This window comes from Rattus norvegicus, chromosome 4, assembly GCF_036323735.1.
Source record: "Rattus norvegicus strain BN/NHsdMcwi chromosome 4, GRCr8, whole genome shotgun sequence".
NCBI lineage: Eukaryota > Metazoa > Chordata > Mammalia > Rodentia > Muridae > Rattus > Rattus norvegicus.
Window position 1 is genome coordinate 154,028,824 of NC_086022.1, and position 25,137 is coordinate 154,053,960.

A 25,137-nucleotide genomic window follows, 5' to 3' on the forward strand; every position below is an offset into this window, starting at 1 on the left:
TTTAAAGAGTCGGAGTCAACATTTTCAAATAATAACTGCATGTATGTTTGTGTGTGTGTGTGTGTATGTGTTCCCTGCTATCCAATTTTTATGTATTTATAACAATTAATATTTGTGATGGTTGGTTTTAATGTCAACTTACCACAGATTACAATCACCTGAGTAGGGAACCTCACCTAAAGAACCGTCCCGATTGCCTTGATTCATTGGTGGACTGGTGTGCAAAGATCTACCCCGAATGTGGACAGCACCCTCTCAGCCCAGAGTGTGCAGCAGAAGGAAGATTATTCATTCACCTTTTGCTTGCCGGCCTTCTCTATTGCCGCAGGGTTGATTTGATGCTGATACGGTTATGAGAGCCAGTGTTTCCAGGCTTCCGCTGTTGAGTAAGGACCAGCAGCTGCTCAGCTACCCAGGTATTCAGTACCACATTGGAACTCATGAGATCCTCAGCTTTATGCACTGAGGAACCACCTCATTCTCAGCATCCCGAGTATGAGAAAACTGATACTACCATTTTAATGTAAACTGACCTAATAAATCACATACATGAACAAGCCCTTACGCAGTTGTACAAGGGATACATCTTTAATGACCTTTTCAAGTTACTATATTCTTTGATGATATATCAAAAATTGACAAAGCACAGTTTCTTGAAGGCTAGTCATCTCAAATCCTATCGACTTTTCTTATTTTGTGGCACATTCAAATCAATCGGTCCACCTTGACCTTGAATGGTTCTCCTACCCATATGTGAATTTGTGACACCATTTCATTATCTGAAAATGGTTGAATGACTGAGCTCAGGGAGCTATATCTTTCAAATGTTAACAGTTTCCATTAGACTGTAATCTTTAAAAAAAGTGTACTCACTGATAGCACCGCAGGTCTCATCTGAAGAGATTTAAGTATTGAGACGCTTGCTGTCAAGCTCATCATGGCTTTTTTTAAAAAGGTAATCTTGAAAATTATCCTTGGCAACAATACCTATCCCTTGTTTTCTTGAAAGAGACGGGAAAATCTTAGTTTTGAAAAACCCTGTCCAGTGTCTATCTGAATAACCATATGTGTTTGTTTATCTTTCTTTCACGTTAAAACTAAATGCTCCGTGAAAATAAAAATAAAACCGCTGGGCTGGGTGGTGGCACACCCCAGTCATCCTAGCACTGAAGACCCCAAGGCAGGAGGAGCACAGGTTGGACCTACCGTAGACTCTGTCTCATGAAACAAGCTCCCCAACCCCAGCAAAACCAACCATAAAACCACAGATTCAACCCAACTCAAGCACAGAACGTTTTCCTGAGGTGAATATGGCATGCGACGGCTCTGCTTTATACACGCTTTCTTTTTTTTTCTTTTTTTTTTTTTTTTTTTTTTTGGTTCTTTTTTTCGGAGCTGGGGACCGAACCCAGGGCCTTGCGCTTCCTAGGTAAGCGCTCTACCACTGAGCTAAATCCCCAGCCCCTGTCATGGACAATCTTAACCTTTCAGGCCTCTGAGGCACTCAAGGAATCCCGCACAGATATTGGGGGGCTCCCTTTAAGAATTCTCAGAGTTCTTTTTGGAGTTACTATGTTTGATTGGTTTTGGTCATCGATGAGCCAAAGAAGAGCTATGCAAAGACGTGAGCCGCATTCAAGATGGAAATGCACACAGCTCAAAGGCTCCTGAAGGAAGAGATAGCGGATAAAACGAGCTTCATCTAGCAGGCCCGAGCTTCCTGTTGTCAAGGCGACGATCCTCCAGGAGAGGTCCGGGCCATCGATTGGCGAGGCCTAGCCCGGGTCCCCAAGTGCCGGAAGGTCGCCCCGCCGCGCTCGCTCGCTCGCTCGGCGGTCGATTAAGAGGGCTTCCTGAAGGCTGGGCAAGAGGGTGGGTGGGAAGATGGCGGCCGCGGCGGCAGGTGGCCTGCCTGGGAAGGGACACGATATCAGCCTGGCAGCCCTGCGGCGCCACGACCCCTACATCAATCGCATCGTGGACGTTGCCAGCCAGGTGGCTCTGTACACTTTCGGCCATCGGGCCAACGAGTGGGTGCGTGCGGACGCGGCGGCCGTACGGAAGGCGGGGCGGGGACAGGGCGGGAGATGCTGGGCTTGGACGGGTGGGCGGGGGCCGGTCCTGGTGGAGGGCGACCTGCGCGACCCACCGGCGGGTGGGGGAAGAGGGATACGGAAGGCGTGGCCGGCTTGGCTCCACTGAGAGCCCTGCACAGGCCTCGAGGCCAGAAGACAGAAGCTCTCCGGCAGCGGAGGGCAGACCGGAAGCCCCAAACCTAGATGGGCTCAGAGAAGTCCAGTCTCGCTGAAGGGGAGAAGCCAGAGTCAGAAATGCAGGGCAGGCACTCACCTGAGAGCAAGCTTGGTAGAATAAAGAGGAAATGGGTATGGGTGGGACACCTCAGACTTGGATGTAGGAGGTCAGGGTTGGTAGCCTAACCATTTCAGTTCATTTCCAACAAGACCGAGCCCCAGCTTAAAGTAACTGGATGAAGTTTGGTTTTCCTCACAACTAGAATGGAATTAGAACGGGAGACATTGGCTTAGGCATTGGTTTTTATCATTTATAAACCATCCCTTTGAATATAAAAGTGTCATTTTTCTCTCTTGTGACTTTCGTCCAAATATTCATCAGTATATAGCCAATAGTTTTAATATGGGGGTATGAAGAACACCTTTGCAAGTTTTCAATTTTTTTTTTTTTGGTGTGTTCCCCAAGACTGAAACAAACATTCAAAATTTATGCAAAGAAAACTTTCATTATTGAGCAGGCGTATGATTAAGTAAGCTGTAATAAGAACGACCCAAAAACCACGCACACAAAAGAATGAAGACGTTCTTGGACGTGGAGCTTGGGGCAGGCACCTGAAAGAGGGCTGGGGCAGTCTTTTCGGATAGTTTTGTCCCGAGTTCTTAACTGAAGTGAGGCAAAGAATTCCTGTCTGTTCTCCTAGTAGCCAAACCCAAAGGGGAAATCTGCAGAGTTCTAGTGTTAGGGTTCTGAATATTCCTAGCTTGAATAACTACGCCTATTTTTCCTGGACAGCAGAGGGAATTACAATATGGGCCTTAATAAGTAAAGGGAGTTTCCTCACTGAAACGTTTATATATTTACGTGGAAGAGACTGCACGTACAGGTGCTTAACTTCTCCAGATCAGTGGTTCTCAACCTTCCTAATGCTGGGATGCTTTAATATGGTTCCTCATGTTGTGGTGACCCCAACCGGAAAATTATTTTCATTGCTACTTCATAACTAGCTTTGCTACTGTTATGGTTGTAATGCAAATATGTTTGAAGACAGAGGTTTGCCAACGGGGTTGCAACCCAAGGGCTGCATGATCTCTCCCTGGAGTGGCCTCTGCCTGCCAACCTATGCACACTTATACGGAGGTAATTCAGTTAGTATATACAGAGTAGGACCCAGTAAGAGTTAATGGTGTACGTTGACTCAACAGCATGCTCAATCTAGAAGATCAGAAGCTGTTGAAATGTACAGTGGCGCATTCCCCCCTGGGTAGCAGTTTTCCTAAAGCTTCTTCACAGTCGGGTGTGGCAGAAACCTTTTAAAATCCCTACAGAGGTGGGCCAAATACCCAGTGAAGGCCAGCAACAAATGCTACATTGAAAGTGTCACACTGTATTATTTACAGGAGTTTTGTTTTCCTGCTTCCTGGGCTTGTTTTCTTCAGACAGGGCATAATTCATTCAGTAAAAGGTCATTCTTTCAAAGTCCTAATCTCCTAGGCCGCTGTTGCCTGGCAAAGGAGAGAGACTTAGTTCAACAACAGCAGTCACTGGGGGCAGTCACGTCATCACTGCTGTTCTCCTGTGCCGTATCACTCGGGTGTCTGGATGGAAGTCTTTCCAATGTAAACCTAATAAGTATAAAAATGTTCTTAAGAATGAAAGAGAGAGTATTGGCAAGAAGGCAGGTGAGGTCTGAGCAGGGAAATCGGCATCAGGTGTTCAGAGGAGAAATGAGGAGTGACAGGGGCACAGGGAATGAGGAGCAAGGGACGGCGGATACAGCAAAGTGGTGGAGTATGTGCTTAGCATGTGGAGTCTGTGCTTAGTGTGTGCCCAGCCCTGGTTTAATCCCCAGAACACACACATACTCACACAAAGGATTAAGATAAGTTCTGCCATGACTAGAATAGGAATTTTAGAACTAAATTTACTCCTCTTTGCCAGGAAGGAATCCTTCCCCAAAATACCCAGTGTGTCGATGAAAGTCTACAGCTGGTCAGACCATTTGTTCTCAGCTGGATTTGATTACCCCCCCCCCCACACACACACACCCCGGTGACGTTTGGCAGTATCAGGAAACGTTGAGGATGAAGGTGCTGGTGGCATCTGCAGTGGGGAAGCAGAGGTATTGCCAAATGCCCTGCTCTGAGCAGGCTTTGACATAGTTAGTCTAGAACATGCGCAGGGCAAAGCTGGAGGCGTGTCTTAGAACCACAAGTGCCCCTTATTTTCAGGTCACAATTCTGAGTTTTCTGTGCATCACAGTTACAGTTCAGAGGTGCAGCACATCAGACCACAGCTCTGGATGAGACCTAGACAGCTTTGACAGTGTTGGAAACTGCAACGGTGGCTTTGCTGCTTGCTACACAGGCGATGAGAGAGACTGCCTCAGAAAGATAGAGTGGGGCCCACTTTCGATTATTTTAACTTAGAACGTTCAGTAGAGATTCCTTTCAGTTGTTCCAGATAGGTTAATGTATTTACCTCCAATAATTTGTGGAACAGCATTATTTATGTTCTTAGTTATTTTGAATAATGAACAACTGTATGGGGTTGGTGCCTTTATTTTCAGAGTTTAGACTAAAATACTGGAGAACTGAACTTAAAAATGTAAGTCTGCCTTTACTTAGCTCTGAGGAGAGCTAATTGCCATACCTTAAATCCACTGATTTGTACAGAAAGGACAGAAAAGAAAAGAAAGGAAAATTGGCTGCCTTTGAAAATCAGTCTGAGGTGCAGACCTAGCAGCAAAATACATTTCCAGAGCCCCTTTTAGCCAAGCAAGAGCTCTTAAGATATGGCTTTTTTTTTTATTATTAAAAGATTTGAGTTGTGTAAGCCAGTTACCCTTTTAATGAAAAAGACGAGACAGAAGGGTAAATGAATTACCCCCATGTGATTGCAGGATCCTCCCTCCAGGCCCATATTGTAATTACTGAGCAGTAATTCCTTCCCATGCCTAACTCCAAACAGACTCAAGTTTGAGAGTTATTTTTGTGAGTTATAGTTAAAATTCTGATTTTGGATTATTCTAAACTAAAGTCATTAAAATTTTTGTTTTTAAAGTAAAGAGAATTTTTGTTGCAAGGGGAAAAAACAGTTGGAAGCAATCAGCCTACTTGTGCTGATAATATGAAAGGTCTGATTTGCATTCGGATGAGAGCAGGCCCAGGTCAAATACTGCAGAGCAGGAAACTTCTTTGGTCTTGTGGCCAAGGGCCTGACAGTGCATGCACATAAGTCTCTGTCTGCCTTAGTTTCCCATCAGTGTAACCCATAGTACCAAATACTCGGCTTTCACAGTTTCCTTTTAAGGTTTTATATATTGCCTAAACTCTTGCCAGTTCTGTCAGTTCATCTCAGAGGTCTAAGGCTGTGGTTTCTAACAGGCTCCCTGGTGGAGCTGCTGCTTCTCATCTGGACACCACACTTCACCCTGTACTAAGTCACAGAGAAAACAGTTGTGATCACGTAGATTGAAAAGAGCATGCTTTCAATTCTGTGCCTTTAAAAAATGTTACACTGATGCCATTCCTTTATCTTGCATCAGAATTATAGAGTACTGAGTTTTAAATGACCTGGGTAATGAATACTGTAAAATATTAGGACCTTTAGTAGGATAATAGAATGCTGAAATTAAACATGTAAATACCAAAAGCACACGTTAAAATCAGAGTTACAATCGTCTCACTGCTTAAGCAGAAGAGCTGCGTTGTGGTATGTTGATGAACAGGAGGCCGAGGAAGCCAAGTTCCTCCTGTCTTGGAGAAATGGAAGGAAAGCCAGAGAACTCAAACTCTCCTTGTAACTTCACCTCCCCCAGACTTTCCCTGGCTGTTCTCGAGTCCTAACTTGGTAATATTTCTGTGTAGTGTTATTTCAAGTCTTCGACCCAAATGACTCTGCATTAGTTCATGCCAAGAAGGTGCTTGTTCACTTGAAGACTCTGGCATAGTACTTGTCTGTGTGGTAGTCAGAGTACAGTTATTGACAGATCATCTGTTCTCCTAGTGCCCGGACATGGCAGTGAGCACGAGAGGGAGTGAAGGGTAACGAGATGCAGATAACAGTGACTTGGACACCTTGCTGGGCATGCAGTTTAGTGGATGGAGGAGAGGGTGCACGCCCACCAGCTCTTCCTAATGAGATCTGGAGCACACTCTCTCTGTTCCAGCCAGGCGGGCCACTCACACCTGTCTGGAAAAGAGAACAGTGACTAAGTAGTACCCACTCAGCAGGCCCTGGTCATGTCAAAGCCCACGCCTTCTCTTTTGGTGGCCCCTGTTCTATACTGCCACTTTGCCTACTAGAGAGGTGTGTTTCCCTGGTGTTCTGTAAGTTCACACTGTGCCTTTAATGAAGAGACATACACATGGAATGTGTTTGCTTTGTTTCTAGGAGAAGACTGGTGTGGAAGGAACCTTATTTGTTTATACAAGGTAAGCATATCCTATTTTTAGAAAAATGACTTTTGAAATATTTTAATGTAATTTTGTCACTTCTTGAAGGGCAGTTTTATTTCAAAGAACAACAACCAAATCCATATGAAATTACAAATCGGCAAGAGGAATAAAATAACACATAATGTCACCTGCTACATCCTGATGATACTAATTTCAGGCCATAATTCCAACTTAAACCTTAATATTTGGTTTAGCAGAACATATTCATCGTTCGATGCCAGTGAATTGCACACAGTTCTTGAACACTGTGCTCTGCCAAGAGATAAGAGGTACACTGTTAGGAAAGCTAAATTAGTCAGCGGTTGGAAAGGGCTTTGTGGCTCACCTTCCCTCACCCTCAACTGCTTAAAAAAGCACACCCCAGGATTGAGTCTGTCTCTCGGTCTTCCATTGTTTAGTTAATAATGTTTCAGGATTAATCTAATTAATAAGCCCGTGCTTTTAGCCATTTCTTTTTATCAGCTATCATTAACATCACACATTCACGCAAACACACAGCACATATACTGTCTTTTTTTTTTTTTTTTTTGGTTCTTTTTTTCGGAGCTGGGGACCGAACCCAGGGCCTTGTGCTTCCTAGGTAAGTGCTCTACCACTGAGCTAAATCCCCAGCCCTTTATATATTGTCTTAATGACTTCATTTTATTCATGCAAATTTCTTCATAAATATCTTACCTGAATTCTGTCACCTAGTGGGAGTACAGAGATGAAATACTAGCGTAAACTCTGACTGGTGTAACAACTTCACTGAAGAAATAAGTAAGTAAGTATATTTAAGATAAATACAGCACAGGATATCCCATCCCAAGGGCTGGTTTCTATGTAAGCCTCATTGGGCTGCTGTGGCTGCTGGAGGCATTGTACACTGACCAGTCTTAGGTTGGGCTTCAGGATGGGGAATCTCAACGGGAAGAAAGGCAAAAGTAAAGACTCAGAGCCTCCTGTATAAAGGGATTTATTCTGGTGTAGAAGGTTCATATTAGCATAAGTGATGCTATTAGATAGAATGGCAGACTAAAGATTCTGAGGCTTATTTTCCTAGCAATAGGGAGTACCTGAAGGCTTATGACACAAGGATGCTTGACAAGCTGTGAGAAAATATGTGCAGTCAGTGTGTTAGCATCCCAAGGGCACTCATTCTAAAAGAAACTGGAGTTCGAGTGTTAAGAGGATGATTGCCTTGAAGTAGACAGGGGATGTTCGAGTTGGGACCAAAATAACTGAAGCTGAAATGAAAGTCTGCATGGACAGAGGGTGCAGTGACATTGAGAAATGGAACCTCTAGGTAAATGCCAGCGTTTGAACTGAATGACAAAATCATTGGTAGAATTCAAACAGCGACAGAGAGCAGGGGCAAGGTTTCTACTTGATCTCTTTGTGTATTCAGAGAGCTGGGGATGTGACAGTCTCAAACTTACACACTCTTACCACCAAGCTACACCCCTCAGCCTTTGGTTCAGGGTTTTAAAGCAACACCTTCCTCAGTGGTCTCAGTGAATTCATATTGAGGAATCCAGCCACTTGGCATAGCGTGATTGCTGAAGAGTTTGACAGTGTCTAAAAGGACTCTCAAAGGAGAATGGGTAGGAGTTGAAGGTTGAATCTTAGGGTTAATGGGGGCATAAAAAGCAGAACTAGGGTAACCTTAAGAACTGGTGGCACAGTATGGGAACAGTGGGAGAGAGTGACAGCTACCCTGTCATCGGGGAGAAGGAGTGGACAGGAAGGAATGGCTAGCCAGGCTGCAGGCAAAGTAACAAGTCAGTCAGTTGTTTAGGGATGTGAGTACCCAAGAATTATTAGCATTTTAGTTCATGTTATATTCAGAACATTCCAGAACCACCATGTGAATTTGTTCGGCATGAGTACTGTTAAGAATGTAAAATGTATAGAGAAAAACTAAAGCACACACTGTATTTGCTTTCATTACTAAGAAGGATTATTTTGAGGAGAGTGATGCATTAATATGTATTAATGATGATTTTAAGGTCTTTTCTGCTGAATTATACAATTACTTTCTTTTTTATATCCAAACTAAATACAGCTTTATATTTTCAAGGATTTTATTTTATTTTTGAAATACTGTCATATGCAGGTTGGCCTCAAACTAACCGTGTTTGAAATCACTTTTGAACTTCTTCTGATTCAAGTGCTAGAATTACAGCAGTGTGCAAATTTTATCGAATACTGGACATAGAACCAGGGCTACCAAGTGAACTACAATCCATCACTGAAATCAAAGACTTCCTAACATACTCCACATTGCTAATGAAACAATACGTTTCACCATTAAACTGAGAAAATAATCCTTCGCTGGTTCTTAATCCCGTTCCCAGCTCTCTCTGTGAGATGATGCCTACTGCCTCTACCCTCCTCCCATGTGCGCCTGCCCTTCCCAAATGCGCACACGCCTGCTCTGGCGGGCGAGGCCTTTTCCTTAGTGTGGAGTGACAGCAGTTTGAGTTAAGGCACTGAAGCTGTCTGTGGCTTCACACCTCTACTTCACTTTCAGTCTTGCGCCTGGCTTCTTTGTTTCTGTCCTGTGGTGTAGTCCCTTGCCATTTATGCCAGGAGACCCTTTCCCATTGAAATACATGAAGACATCTCACCCACCTTAAGGACAGCTCCTTCTGCCTTCCCATGTCTTTATCTCTGAGATACAGCTCATGAAGACAATTGGCAGAATTTCTCTGTCAGTCTTTGGAGTGCATATGCATCTCTTCCTCGTAAGTTTAAATAGAAATGACCAGTTTTGGAATTAAGGCTATGCCTACCAGTGCTTTTTTTGTAAAATAATCTCATCAAAGATTGTCTAACATCAATTAAAAGGTTGGGGTTTAAAAATAAAATCCTGTGAGTGGCAAGGTAGCTGTGTTGTACTCTATTGTTATAAAGTGGTTAAAATTAAATCTCCTGATCGTTAGTGATGGCCCTAACAGCCTAGTTTAACTTGAATGAATGAGTGCTGCTCACTTCTGTTAAATGAGAATGTGTACCTACTTGTCACCAGAAGGTTCATGGTTGAATTATGATGTGGCTGTCAACCCTGCACAAGCAAAGGTATACATGATGTATAACAGGGACCCTCTGTGCCTGACACAGGGGAGTACTCAAGATTTATTAAATGAAATGAAAAATCAAATTCACTAAAGGTCATGCTTTTACCAAGAAAAGTTTTCTGGTAGCTTGTGCAGACAGCATTTGCTCTGTGTTGAGAAGGAGGCGTCTGCCAGTTAGGCCGTCACATGACCTTCATCAGACCTTGCTTCACAGGCTCATTGACAGAGTTGCCTCATCTTCCTGAAGTTCTCAATTTCAAACTAACATTTACACTTTCCATGAAAATTATCTTTTTGTAAAGATGTATACTTTTTGAGCTCCTTTGGAAGTGTCTGCCAGTAAGATTTTTTTTGTCTTAAAGGAATGAGTAACATAGTCAGGCATGTCTGTTACACACAAGATACACACAGGCTCATGGGCTGAAAGCAATGACCTGCACAACAGTCTGTGGAGCATAGATGCTGGGACCAGATCCCAGGAGTAAAGAAATGTTGCTTCACGTGTGTGGACTACACACGTGGGAAACTGAATGCATATAGCAAAGTTCACAGACAGCTGGAATGTGGCTGCACTGAGGTATGCCATGCTTAGCAATGCCATTCTTAGCAATTGTCTTCCTCTGCTCCATGATTCCCAGGTCTGCCTCTCCGAAGCACGGATTCACCATTATGAATAGGCTCAGCATGGAAAACAGAACAGAGCCCATTACTAAAGACTTGGACTTCCAGCTCCAGGACCCTTTCCTTCTCTACAGAAATGGCACACGTGAGTCTCTACACAGTGCTAGTCGTGTTTCTGACATCTGGTCCAACATTGAAAGTCGCAGTGTCCTCCTGTGTTCTACATTTAGTGTCAGGGACAGAGGGGTTAGCATTTGTTAGCTTGGTAGTGGCTCTTTTCCTAGAGAAGTTAGTCTCCTTAAGCCCTGCCCTGAGCAGCTTTTTTTTTTTTTTTTTTTTGCCTGTAGAATGAACCAGTCATTGCCTTTAATCCTAAGCAGGAATGGGACAGTGGGTGCTTGGTCAGGAGAGGGGCACAGATGTATCACTGAACACAGAACTAGTGATTTGGTTAGTGGAAGTTTTCCCATGTGCATCACCTCTGACCAAGCATGGTGAAGAGAGATTGATGGGGAGGGCTATATGTTTGAAGGACTGTCTTTTGAATATGTAGTCACTGAAAAGCCAAAGTCCAAATAATTGTGGCCTTTTTTATTCTCTCAACTGTAATGGCGAGATTCCAGTGGGCCACTAAATGGACTTGAGATGAAGTAGCAGTGGCTTGTATAGTATTCTGCCCTTGTGTCACTTGTGTCTTACCTGACACCTGTGTAAAGACTAATGAAGCTGGTAGCTTCAGTGCTCCTTCCCCACAGGAGCATGCTGCTTGAAAGGTAAGTACGTGTATGCTCTCGGGCTTTGTGGGTGACTTTCAAAGAGACTGCAATCTTGGAATGGTTTCCACTCTTTGAATTTAAGATACAGAAAATTGGGACTAGGGAGATGGCTCAGTAGGTAATGTGCTTACAACATGAGGGCCTGAGTTTAACACGCCAGCGCGCGCGCGCGCGCACACACACACACACACACACACACACACACACACACACACACACCCCGTACCCCAGAAGTCAGGGGTGGCAGTGTATATTTGTATTTGGTTCCCAGAGCTTGCTGATCGGCCAGTCTAGCTAATCCTGGGAGACCCAGGTTCAGTGAGAGACCCTGTCTCAAAAACTGAGAGAGTTGACAAAATGATTCGGCAGGTAAAGGCCTTTGGTGCCAAGTCTGACAGCCTAACACACACACACACACACACACACACACACACACACACACACACACACACACACACACAGAGTTGCATATAACACACAAATACCAAAAAGGTTGGGAAACGGCTCCATGTTCGAAGTACTGCAAGCGTGGTGACCTGAGTCCCAATCCCTAGCACCTACATGTAGGCCAGCATGGCAGTGTATGTTCTGCCTGTGCCCTGGATTGCCCGCTGCCCAACCCTATTTGCCCAATGCTAGGGTAGAGACAGGCAGAACATGGGACTTGTGCCCATTCGGTCTACCCTGAATGGTTGACTGCAGCTTCTCTGAGAAACCCTGTCTTTCAAATAAAATGTAGGTGTGGTAGAGGAAGGTGTGCTGACATCAGCCTCTACACATTCCTGCATGGGTGAGCAAACTTGCACATACATGCACGTAGACATAACACACACCTCCAACACACACAGAACTTGCCTCCTATATATTCAGAATTTTAATAATGTAATACAAGTGAAGAAAATCCCAATGACTAGTTTAAAACTAAGTGTAACATTTAAAACATTAAAAATGATGCTATATTTAATTGTACATAATTAGGCTGTCATGATAAATGTCCATTCCTTAAAGTTTTATGAGAAAAAAATTAGAACTATTAAAACTGCAACATGACTTGGTAAATGGTAGGTCTCATGAAAAGAAAGGTTTTGCAATAATTTTTAAAAGATGCTTTGTTGGTGTTTCTTTGCTTATAGTTAGGTCAGAATTTTTAAAGGATATTATATTTGAGCTACAGAGCTAACTCAGTAAAGAGCTTATTGTGCAAATATTATCACCTATGTTCAGTTCCTCAGAACCCGTGTGAAAAAGCTGGGTGGAGTGTTGTTTGTTCTCATGATCCTAGGATGCAAAGATGGGAGGGTCCTTGAGGCTTATGGACCAGCTAGCCTACCCGGTGAGCTCCAAGCCAGAGGGGCTGTCACAGAAGACAAGTGGTCAGCACCTTAGGAAGAATGATACTAAAGTAGATATCTGCCCATATACCCAAAAACTACCATGTCCTGTGTCAAATTAACCTACTCAGATCCTAATAAAGAAGCTACAAGAATCAATGTAGAACAGGCTGGAGAGGTGGCACTGCAGTTAAGAACACTGGCTGCTCTTCCAGAAGCCCAAGGTTCAGTTCCCATGTTGTAGCTCACAACTGTCTGTAACTACAGTTTCAGGAGGCCCAACACCCTCTTCTGGCCTCCACAAGCACCAGGCAATAATGGTACACATATATGTGTATATTATGTATGTAATATGTAAGTAGAATGAATCTTTAAGAATGAATGTAGAGTAAGTGAATACTAATGACCTGTTAGAACCATTCCTGGCTGCTCTTATTTTGGAGAAATAATTGATCTAGCCAGTGTGTATATTTTGAATTCTTATATATTTGATTATTCCATAAACTATACCAAAAATTTTAATTTCTTTAATGCATTGATTTTAGAAATGGCTTTCCTAAGTTTCACAGGGCCTGTCTGACAGGAAGTGCCGTGTGGAGTCAGAGAGCCCACAGGAAGCCTCACTGCTTCTAAATATGCTCAGGTGGTAGTCTGCAGCCCCATGACTGTGACTGTGACCTCAGTGCAGCTTGTCTGGAGGGACGCAGTGTGTGTTTCAAGTTACAGAGCATGTTTCAGAGTCTTACCACAAAAGAAAGGAGGGGGGGGGGAAATCTTATAATTTTGTATTGGTTAATGTTGAAATAGTAATTTGGATAATTGGGCTAAATAAAATGTATTGTTAGATTTACTCGTACCTTCTACTTTGATATTTTAACTTAAGCGTCAGTGCGATCCACCTGCGGGCCCTGTGCTTCTGGTGACTCCTGCTCTGCTGATGGCATCCTACAGATGAGAATGGCAGCTGCGGTGGGGGGTGGCCCTGGGGCTCCGTTCCACACTCTGCACTGCTCCCTCTGCTGTTAAGCATGGGTACGAATGGAAGCCAGTCTTTGGGATGCATGAAGGTTGTTCCCACTGAGTCTCCATAGACAAAAATGAAATTGGTTCAACAGGGAATTGGAGGCAGTGCCTTTTCACCCTTCTGCATTCACCTTGCTCCATTTTGTTCTCCTGACTATCTGCCGCTGACTGCCTGTGAAACCAGTCATTTGCTCAAGGCTTCTCAGCCCCTGACATCCATCCATAGAAGGTTTGTCACACATGTCATCAGGGTCTGGGTACCTCCTCCTCAAATGTTCCTACAGCTCAGATATTTATGTAACCATTGCATTGGACTCTCTACTTCTCCGGTAATGCCCCTTTGGCCGGGGAGCCTGGCTTCATGTGGGCTTGTTTTCCATGGTGACTATCTCACTGGGGTCTGTACAGACCTCGAGAGCCTCGGCCTTTTGCCTGGCACCCAGCTCTTGAGTCCTGTCTGCCATTGCAGTGGGGCTAGAACAGCTTCATGGCTGAGTCTCACAGGGTGTTTTAGCCTCATTGGATGGAGAAAAAAGTTAATTAGATAAATCTAGAAGAGTGAAATCAGAAAGTAGAAAAATCCGAAACTTTCTTCACTTAATTAGTAAAGAAAAAAGCCATTTGATAAGTAATTTAGAATTTTAATCAAACACAAAATAGATTACTTTATTGTAGAAAGGAGTTTATAATCTGAGCTTTATTGGAGTTGACTGAAATGAGATTTGACCTAAGTAAGTTTGTGTGTGTGTGCGTGTGTGTGTGTGTGTGTGTGTGTGTGTGTGTGTGTCACATGCACGTGGATGTGCAGGGATATGCACCTGTGAGTGCATGCAGAGACCAGAGGAAGATGTCCGAAATCTTCTTCTATTACTTCCTTCCCTATTCCTTTGAGACAAGGTCTCTCATATACTGGAAACTTGCTGTGTTCACTGGACTGCCTGGCCTGCCAGCTCACAGACTGTGCCTGTCTTTATATCTCCCTCTCCTTCTCTTCTAGGGCTTGGGTTATGTGCTTGTGCAGCCAAGATGTAAAAGCAAATGTGACAGCTATTAAGTCTGGGGTGAAAGTGCACGCATCCATTTGTTCAGTAAGCATTTACTGTCTGCCAGGCACCGTGTTGGACTTTGCATGGGTTATCCTCATAAATTCTTATATCTTTTTGTTGGAAATACAGTGTTTTGTGTTTGACCAATGAGGATACTGAGCTGAAAAAATAGCTCAGTAGCTAAGAGCACTGGCTGCTCTTCCAGAGGACTGAGTTCAATTCCCAGCAACCACATGGTTGCTCACAACCATCTGTAACTTCAATTCCAGGGGCTCCAACTCCCTCTTCTAGCCTCTTTGGATACCAGGCATGCAAGTGGCACACAGATATACATGAAGGCAAAACACCCATACATACAAATTTTAAAAAAATAATAAAAAGTCCAAAATATTTTAAGTGTTGAAATACTTCTTACAAAGATTTGGATTTGGGATTTCCATTGTTTCTCAATTAGGCTGAGATCAAATACAAATTTTAATTTTTCAGATTGGAGAGTTACAGGGGAATTTCAGATTGAATTACAGGTGAAGTCTATGAAAATATTTCAACAACAACCATAACAACAACAACAAAACTCTGAAATCTGAAACACCCTGATCCCAAACATTTCCCCTAGGGAACTATAAACTGGCAACACAACACCAGTGTTGATTAGGAAACTGAAAAATAGATCTATACACTGAAAAATCTCTCCCTCTTCCTCTGATCCCTTCCTCCCTTGCCCCTTGCTCCCCTTCTCCCTCTCCTCTTCATACCCTGTCCCATGAACCTCAGGGCCTTGGGCATAATGGCCAAGCACTGTCACACCTCCCCATACCCCAGGCCCTGGTGAACATCTTGTGTTAATTGCACGGTGATGTGAGTCCCATGCTAGGGTTACAGAGAGCAGGTGAGACTCACATCTCCTTATCACCTTCACTGACTCTTGGCCTGTTTGTGTCACAAGATTCACTGTTTTAAATGGTCAGTTTTCTAGCAGAGATACAATTTCTGTAATTTTAAGTATTTTCTTGATGTCTATTATAAAGATCATACTTTAATTTACCCCAGAGCACACATACACACACACACACACACACACACACACGCACACACACGCACACACATGCACACACACACATGCACGCAGGCACCCCAACAGTAAGAAAGTCAATTGACAAGTAAGGGTTGGGCATAATTTGGAAGAAGCATTGCTCATTCCACGAAGGATATGTTCTGTGAAACCTTTGCTCTGCCATTATACAACCATAAATCAGGAAGTTACTTTGTAGGCATGAGTAATAAATTTCAAGTCCCTTGTGGACAGAGACGGCATCTTATATTTTAATTGTGTTCTGTGACTCCACATGGGCCTGGAAAATAAATGGATCAGAATAAGAAGTAGACTCGCAGACTTAAAGTAACTCCCAAATCATTCGTGCCAGTTGCAGAGTTGGGATGTGTGGGTGGGCGGGTGTGAATGTGAGTATGTCTAATGATTTTGTGTATCGCTGTAATCATTGGTGTGCTTAAGACAAAGCTTTGATCTCTGATAGCCACAGGCTTGCCAGCTTTCAGACATTCTTCACTGTCCCTCACTTCATGCCAGAGTGACAGTCTTCCCTCCAAAACTAATACCAACCACTAAGCAAGGCCGAACTGTGTGGTCCCCTCACAGATTTGGGGTCTTGTTTTGGTTTGGTCTTTGAGACTCTGTTTCCCTGTCTATCCCTGGTTATTGTTGTGTAGGCCATGCTGGCCTCAAACTCACAGAGATCCACCTGCTTCTGTCTCTAGAATGGGATTTAGGCTTCTTAAGCCTTCTGGATTTCAATGCATTTAGAGAAATGAAAGTCTTGTAGCTCAGCAGGTTCTAAAGCCCAGAGATTTGTCACCTCTAACCCAAGCCGGTGGCGGCAGCACACACCTTTAATCCCAGCACTTGGGAGGCAGAGGCAGGCTCTATGAGGTTGAGGCTAGCCTGCTCTACAAAGAGAACTCTAGGACAAGCAAGACTACACAGAGAGACCTTATCTTGAAAAACAAAAATAATAAAAATAAATAAAAGCAGTTGGAAGGTCAGCAGCAAGCCTTATGGGAACACACTGCAAAGAAGGCGAGAGCCTTGCCACCTGCCCTCAGACAGCTGTGCTCAGTTTCCACGTCAGGACATTTGCTGCTGTGTTGATATCCTCAAATGGTCAATTTCTAATTTTTAGATATATTTATTTTAATGTGTTTGAATAGCTTGCCAGCAAGTATGTGTACCATGTGCATTCCTGGTGCCCATACAGGTCAGAAAAGGGTATTGGATCCTCTTGGAACTGGAGTTACAGAGAGTTGTGAACCACCATGTGGCTGCTGGGAACTGAACCTGGATCCTCTGTAAGAGCAACAAGTGCTCTCCACCACTGAGCCTTCTCTCCAGCCTTCCACTACAGCCGTCTCAAGTAGTAACTTGCAGCCCTTTCTAGGCCATAGAGTCTGATTCCTATTTACTTCTCCTTTCCTCCATCCTGCCATCCTCCCCCTCTTCAGGTGTGGTTTTGGTTGCCTTCCATGTACCAGGTTTGTCTAAGGTCCGTGTGTCATGTTTCACCCTCAGCATGTCTGTGCACACCATTTCACAGACTTAAATTCTAGAGATGGGCAGAGCCATCTGAGGTCAACACACTCCTTTAAAGAAATGAGACAGCTGAACGTCTTTGCATCCCTTTTAGACAGAAACTTGATCTTTGCAAGAGTAACAGCGTGCTTTTCTCCTCCAGATCTGCCTAGTAATGTAAGGTGCTCACGGGAAGCTCACCCAAGCACGGGTACTGTAGAACAGGAGACAAAGACCTTGACATTTTGTGTTTAGTCAGAACAGGGACCTATATAAACCCAGGCTCTTCTTGCCTGTGCTGTGTGTGATTGCTGCCCTTGGTAACCTTCAGGGACTGTGCTGTGCTTCTTAATAAAAGAGGAAGAGGTTCACTTAAAGTTAAAACTCATTAATTGGTCAGAGATGGTCAGAGAATCTCAGTTTGTGTCTTTTGAGGCCAGCGAGAGCTGGCCTCTTTACCACGGCCCTGTGCACAGAGCTGATACCCTTTAGTAAGTGTTTAGGGAGTGCATGCTCATTTGACTTAAGTGATGTCACTCGGATCTTACATCCAGAATCACCGTTCGCTCTGTCAGGCCTCTGCTCATGCTGAAAGGATCTAAACTTTCTAAAGGATGTAGTTTATGTAAAAGCTGGTGTTCTGTCAATTACAGAAAACTCTGGAAGATGTCAAGTAAGGCAGTATTTCACTTTTGAGTACTGGGTGTCATAATTTTGGTTTCTATGCATTGAGGTAAGACATCGGATAGCTCTGGAAACAGGTTCCTATCTGCACCCCACACAACCTGGGCAAGCCACACTGCTTATCCAGAGCACCCAGCCTGAGGACTCTGCACTCCCACTGTGGAAAGTTAGGAGACTCAAGGGGTGGAGGGGCACTTGTAGAATTTAATGGGCAGCTTACGTGTGTGTGTGTGTGTGTGTGTGTGTGTGTGTGTGTGTGTGTGTGTGTGTATGTGTGCGTGTGTGTGTGTGTGTGTGTGTGTGTGTGTGTGTGTGTGTGTGTGTACATGCTCACTCATGGGATGATATGGCATGCTTCGGTGAGAAAGAATCCATGAGGTGAGGTCATACATCCCAGGGAACCCACAGCTACCGTGGAGTAAACCCTGAGTGACGTCACTCCTGCGTTGTCCCCAGCCATGCCGATGTGAGACTCTTGGCACATCAGGAAGTAAGCATCACATAGTGGTGCTCTTTCAAGTCAGATGCTGCATTTGTGGCTTGTAGTTGTACAATATTTTATATTTTGTTTTAGAGAGCCAAACTTGATATGATAAAAGCCTAAATCTTGGCAGAGAAAAGCTGTATTCCCAAACACTCTCCTCCGTGCTTTATGAGAGAGGCATCCTTCAGTCTTCTGCCTCAGCATTCAGAGAGTGGGCGGGGCAGTATGGCTTCAGAGTGTTGGTGTACATTTTGCGTTCTATTTTTATATTGCTTATTTTTGTTCAAAAATCACAAGATAATTCCAAATAACCATTTTCTGGAATCGAGGTTAACTGATGCAGAAGGAATCTTATATTTGTTCCACAGTCTTAAGGGTTCCACAAAAAGAAAACAATTAGGCCACGAGTCATTGTATACACAACTCCTAGTCCTCATCTCAGGACAGACCTGAAACATGACCTGATTGTTTTCAACATAAAGGGCTCTGGAACATTTGCTATTTCCGGTGTCCACAGTAGATAAAGGTCGGAATGACAGAGGGACAGACCCTCTGATTCACTCTTCCTCTCCCTGGCTGCATAGCCTCTGTGCCAAGCCGTAGAAGTGGTCCAGCGATCAGGTGGTTTCTAGTTAAACTGTTTCAGCAAAGCTGCCCCGTCGCCATCAAACACCTGATCAAATCATGCAACTCAAATGTGAGGAAGTCTGTGCCTCTGGGACTTTTGTTTGAGGAGAACAGTTTTTGACCTGAAGGAATATTGTTTTATGTTTAGCTTTAAGCATCACAAACTCTAATTATGAGGCAAGATTTATCTCCCTTTGTTGATTCTCATTTGTGATAATAGCTTTCCAGAGTGTTATTGGGATAATTAAGATGACTTAGGGGTGGAAGCTCAAGGTTACTGTTAGACTAGCGCATGGGTCTAGTATTGTTCTTTGCCGTATACCAAGTCTGACTGATCATCCATAAGGAGGAGAAATATGTGCTCTGGCCCTCAGTTGCCAGTGGGAGCAGTGGTCCATCAGGAAGAATGGCAGTTGTAGTCCTAACACATAAAGTAAGTACATGACGTCTGCCCAGTGCCAAGTCAACAGAGCTGTGTCGTCTCTGGAAACTCACGTCTAATGGCAGAGTCCTGTCACCGTTACTTATACCTAAGAATGGGAAAGTCACCTCTCAGCACAGTTAGAGGATGGTGGGGCCTCATGAGGAGCCTGCCTGCTCTCTGCTAGAGCAGGTCACTGGGCAGCGGACTCCAGTCTGTCTGGTTCATGATGGTTGATTAAGGCAGAGCGGATATTAGCCATGGTCAGGGTTATCGGTAGAATAGTCTTTGGCTGGTTTAAGTCAGCTAACGCTGTTACCTGACTGTGCTGCATTGTTGAAGTCCTCCAGGAATTTGTGGTCTGACCCAGGGAGCAGATGTGTACATGTTTAAGTAGGACTTTTTTTAGCATAAAGATACACGACTGAGTGCAAAGAAAACCACTGACAGTTTATCCCAGGAGCAGTGAAAATGAGGTTGTCCATGGTAAATAAGAGCTCAGAGACATGGGGAAACGGGTTAGGGGATCCATCTGATATTTATTGAAAATTATCAGTAGAATTATGAGTAAGGTGGAGACAAACATAAGTGGTCAACAAGAAGAGTAAATCATTCCTCTTTCTGCTGCTGTTAGCCTAGGGCTTTCCTGAGTCTTAATTTCTGTGGGCATTTCTTTATGCTGCTGACCTTCTTAAGGTAACTTTCCTGAGAGAAACACAATGAGGTGGTTAGTGTATGCTGACAATTGCTCTGCCCTTGACGGGATGTCGTTTCCCCATTAAGGAGGGCAGAGAATCTGAGATGAGGAATTCTCATGACACATACAACCTTGGTTATAAGTGAAATTCTCTAAAAATTAAATACATCTTTTGCTTTTAAAGTAACAAGTTCGTAATGATATTTAAAAATGCATACTAGTTCAAATTAACATAATGCTTTTGGTCTCAGGTTTTTACTACGTAGTTTTAGTAGCATTAACTTTCTAAGACAGTTCATTTGTTTGGAATGGGAGTTTGTTTTTACTCGTCAGGGTTTCTGCTGTTGGCTCCCAACGCTCGCTCAGTGGTGTTACTTGCCGTTAAATAGCAACCGGCTCGCCTGCTGTGAGCCTTCCAGTGTCCGAAGATCATGGGATCAGGACTGCTGATTTGTGAGTTGCAGTAAAACTATGTCATATGAGAAGAACCAGACCCAGGGCCAGAGATAACAACTCTACAGAGCAGGTCTGAGGCTGTGAAGAGTGTTTTACAAGCTGTGTCCGTGTTTGGTCAGTAAAGCCAGAGCGGAAGATGAATGAAAGAACATTACTTTAAAGGCATTAAAGAGCTCACCAAAGGAAGCAGCGTTCAGTCCAGGCATTCCAAATGGGCGGAAGGACAGGACTGACGCCAGTCAGCCACCACAGCCTTGGTTTCCCATCTATGGAGCCAGGACAAAGCCCTCAGGTGCCACTCTAGAGCTTCCCACTGTAAACGCCACAGCTTATACAACTCTCGCAGGCTTCCCTCCCTCCCCTCAGTCTCCATTACATTCTTATTCTGAAAACCCTGGCCTAAAAAATACAAATCCTAGGTAATCCACAAAGTCAGATTACCATGAAGTCAAGGACAGCACAGCCTACAAAGTAAGAAGCACTCCAGTGTAGGCTACGTCACAGACCCCTGCCTCCGAGCCAAAGGTAAAGGTATTTGTTGCCAAGGCTGCCAACCTGAGTTCAATCCCCTGAGTATGCACTGTTAGAGAGGGCTGACTCCCTCCACACACATACACAGATAAACAAAATGTGAAGCAAATCAAAGCAAGCCCAAACACATACTAATTCCAGTTCTTAGTAGCCAAGCTTAGAAATCAAATCTAATCAAAGCATGTAAAAGGGTTTTTGAGACTGTGTATCCAATTTAGAGGGATAAAGAAAGTAGGTAAAATCGGGGGAAATGCTGGGTAGGCTCATGGAGCCTTGTGCGGCCACAGAGGCTCCTGTGAGGAGGAGGAGGAGGAGTCCCTGAGCTCCACACTGCATGTGGCTGCAGCTCCTTCATGGTCGTCTGTGTCCTCTAAGGCCTGCTGAGTCTTTTAGAAGCGTGAGTGCTATGGGTGTGCTTGCCACCTGTCGCTAGGAGTAGGCATCTTCTGCTTGCTCAAACACAACCGCGTGAACTGCATCAATGGGACAGTAAGTAAAAAATGACTGTGTTTGAACAAAGTCCACCAAACAGATGTTTACAGCAGTTATACAACTGGGTTAGAGATCATTATCTCACACATTCGAGAAAGACCAGAACGTAAGTGGAGTCTGAAGAGATTTAATATTTTTGAGTCATCTTCAAATACCCATCCAAGTTACAGGACTGATGGTGGCCAGGTTCCCAGCGACAGGAAGGCTTCTGAACCCTTAGACCGCAGTAAGTGAAGAGGGGGAAGAAAGAAAGAGTGGATGGGCAGAAGGAAGTAGGTAGAAAAGGGTGTCTCCAGGAGAGAAAGCGCAATCAACCCAGAGCTCCCTTCTAACGCTCTCTCTGTCCCTTAGCACGCTTACATACCATTTGCTAACGCTGTGGATATAGTATGCTCTCTTTGAAAACTTCAGCCCAAATCCTTCTTAAATAGTTTCAAGTTGAAAAAAATAGAGAACAAGTAGTAAGTGTCTCTAAGGTCATATTAAATAGAAACCTTTATTAGGAGTATAAACAGGATTGGGGGAGGAGTCCTGTGATCATTCACCCCAAATGAACTGCTGTGCTGTACCAATGGCAGTCAGGGCCCAAGGGAAAATGTGCATTTGAGTAGCATTTGCTCTTGCCTCTGATGACTGCTTACTTGGCCCATTGAAACTTGATTGGCTGTCAAGTTTCCCACAGAAGAAACTGAAGAAGAATTGCAACCATTCTCTAGCAGTCAGCTCACTTCCACTTGTCCGTATGTGCTCACAAGACGTAGATATGGAATAGAATATGGGAGTATTGCTCCCCTCAGTCTTTCTTAAGGAATTGAAAGAACAATGGAAGGCAGATATTTCACCACAGAAATGCAGTAGGCTATGGAGAACCACCCAAACATGGCATCGTGGAAAGGGAAGTGCCAGGCAGACCTTTACAACCATACAGTGAGACAGTCTGGGTAAACACAAGGCTTGCAGAAGCCTGCAGGAGCATGTGCTGGGGGGCCTACGAGGCTCCTGCTTCTAGGGTAGCTCTCAACTCACTTGGCTTTTGCTCTGCCCGCCACGGGTCCTTACCTCCAGGAGAAATGTAGAAACAGTTGAGTTGAGCTTCGTGTACCACCTTGCCCTTGAACTTCCTCTCTGTGTCCTCAGACAGGCAACTGGAGAGCGGCTGGTATGGGGGTGTGGATGGCTGAGCGAAGGCCCGAATCATTGTGACTCCAGTTGGGGACCAACAGCTGATGTCACAACTGAACAGCTATCCCACTTGTATTTTTCCTTGTACTTTTTAAAAACTCAGAAACAATGTCTGTGGCCACGTTTGAAGGCCATAAAATCTCATACGGCCTTATCGCTTGGCAGTGAATTTGAGCTTTTGCTCTCAGATTTAGAATTCTGAAAGCACCCCTCTTTTCTTGGTTCTCTGCTGCATTGCTCTGACTTTGCTGCCGTGCTCAGACCTATGCAGAGACAAACCCTTCCCCAATGGAGCCCTTGGATGGGAATGCGAAGCAAATGGCTTGTGTCAGCCTGTCAGCTCGTCACCTCCAGAAGGCATGATGAGTTCTGGTCTTTGTATATCAGCACAGGCTGTCTGGCACAGCCTCTCCTGTGGTGTGGAAGGGTGATAGGCCTGGTGGAGGTGGGGCCTGGGCCCACCACATGGAGAACTTGAGCTGGAATGTGTGCTTCCATGGAGTCACGGTGCTGCTGAGCTGCAGAACTATTTTAAGGAGAGAAAGCCCAGGCCGAGGCCTCTCTATCTTGGTGCTCCTTTTAGTAGCCAGGAATGCTGGCAAATGTGCGTTTTATCTTTCCCTCTCCCTGCCTATTTAAACCTTATGTTCAAGCTAAATAGTAACTAGATAAAAAGAGCTTTCAAATGATCCCATGTGAATGTTAAAACCCATATTGCCTCAGATAAATCTCCATGAGGTTCTAAGCAATGACAAACTGAGTATTCCTTCATTCTGCTTTTTTCAACACTTGAAGGTTTTCTGTTGTTTTTCTGCCCTAACCCTGTGTGTCAGCATCTCGTGGTGATGAAGATGTCAAAGACTTTGTTTGTGCCAACAGCTCCTTGGCATCCTGCCCTTACAGAACTCTAGTTCCTTATGTCAGATGTCACACAGAAGGAAGACTGCCCCCCGGAATGCGTTAGTATAGTTTCTTGGTAAGACACCCATTGCCACCTTCTCTGCTACTGGGCTTTAGTGTCTGATTGCACTGTGGGTTTCTGACCTGCCATTTTAGAATACAGTTTTCACTGAGAAGGAAAGTTTTCACTGTGGTCAAATGGTCCAAAGCACCTATTGTGAATAAGACCAAAAAAAAAAAAAAAAAAAAAAAAGCTGGATGCACTTAGATTCCTCACAGGGCTAAGTGCTGGTGATCCAGGCTGACCTTCCAAGAACAGAGGCCAGGAGTCTGTAGGGAAGCAAGTGGGAAGCAGCCTTAAACCAGTTCCAACAGGCACACTCTGTCCTGATGCAGAGGTTCTGTTGGGATGTGAAAGCGCTCACACCACACTGATTTGAGACCATCAGTATTCTCCTTCCTTAGATTTGTCAGAGTCCCTAGGACAGATGTGTGTGGATTTCTGTCTGACAGTAACCAGGTTGGTTCATGTGTCTGAGGCACTGGTTCTCCATCCAGGGGCTGGAGAGATGGCTCGGGGCTAACAGCAGTTTTAAAAAGATTCTGCATGTACGTGATCAGTACAAAATGAAGTCTAAGGTCTCAGTGATGGCTTTTGGCAAGTTGGTGATTTGGATTCATAAAGTTTCTGTTTGATACCTGCTTAAAATAGCACTAAAAAGGGGTTCGGGATTTAGCTCAGTGGTAGAGAGCTTGCCTAGCAAGTGCAAGGCCCTGGGTTCGGTCCCCAGCTCCGAAAAAAAGAAAAGAAAAAAAAAAGCATTAAAAAGACATTTGGCTATTTCTGTTAGTTCTGTCCTGGCCATCGGTGAAACATGTGAGGAGAGAAAGGTGTTGTGAGCTCATCAGGGCTGTCCTCATGCAGAACAGCTCTCTGCTTTGAAGGTCTAATTTTGTGTTTTCCTTTCAAATACTTTTGCTATTTTCCATTCCTCCGTCACAGTACTGCTGCTGTTGGCAGTGGCGTTTTGTGTAATGCTCATGTGTCATGTATGTGATCGTTTGCATATGTGACCAGGACCTAAGCTAGATATTTATAAATGAACCCTGTAACTGTGTTAACCTGCACTGGAGAACTGATAGAGTTACGTATGTACTAAATTTAATAGACAGCTTATCTGACAAATGATTAAAATCCACCACAGTTCTATTATTTCTGTTCATTGCTAAATGGTTACACCATCATCATACCCGACCTTCCAACATTTGTAAATTTTCTGTACAGACATTTTAAAATGAAATTTGTTATTAAAATATTATTTCTAGTTTCCTATCCTAATAATGCATAGCCAATTTTTCAGTTAACATATTCCTTGGAGGAGAGGGAATGAGGTTTCTAGGCATAATATGAGCATCAGGTTTCTGAATATTTAAAAATAAAGATGAAGTGTGTTTGTGAAACGCGCAAATGGAATATAGAAACAACGAAGTCTGAGAGCCAAGAAGTCTAGAG

At 44.1% G+C, this 25,137-nt stretch overlaps 2 protein-coding genes across 33 annotated transcripts in view; one reads left to right on the plus strand and one right to left on the minus strand.

Annotated features, from left to right (window-relative positions):
* Cacna1c (calcium voltage-gated channel subunit alpha1 C) overlaps positions 1–23,109 on the minus strand; it is a 620,764-nt gene extending 597,655 nt beyond the window's left edge. For 27 of the 28 annotated variants that reach the window (XM_063285506.1, XM_063285499.1, XM_063285512.1 and 24 more), the window contains exon 1: positions 22,602–23,109. In XM_063285506.1, coding sequence (XP_063141576.1) covers positions 22,602–22,740 — 139 coding nt within the window. In that variant the 5' untranslated portion in view covers positions 22,741–23,109. The remainder of the gene's footprint in view (positions 1–22,601) is intronic. The other variant, NM_012517.2, reaches the window with a different exon arrangement.
* Dcp1b (decapping mRNA 1B) overlaps positions 1,358–25,137 on the plus strand; it is a 37,858-nt gene continuing 14,078 nt past the window's right edge. For 3 of the 5 annotated variants that reach the window (XM_008763272.4, XM_575654.9, XM_003749821.6), the window contains exons 1-3: positions 1,358–2,034; positions 6,646–6,686; positions 10,408–10,535. In XM_008763272.4, coding sequence (XP_008761494.1) covers positions 1,885–2,034; positions 6,646–6,686; positions 10,408–10,535 — 319 coding nt within the window. In that variant the 5' untranslated portion in view covers positions 1,358–1,884. Of the gene's footprint in view, positions 2,035–6,645; positions 6,687–10,401; positions 10,536–25,137 lie in introns of those variants that run through there. The other 2 variants (XM_039109044.2, XM_063286854.1) reach the window with 2 other exon arrangements.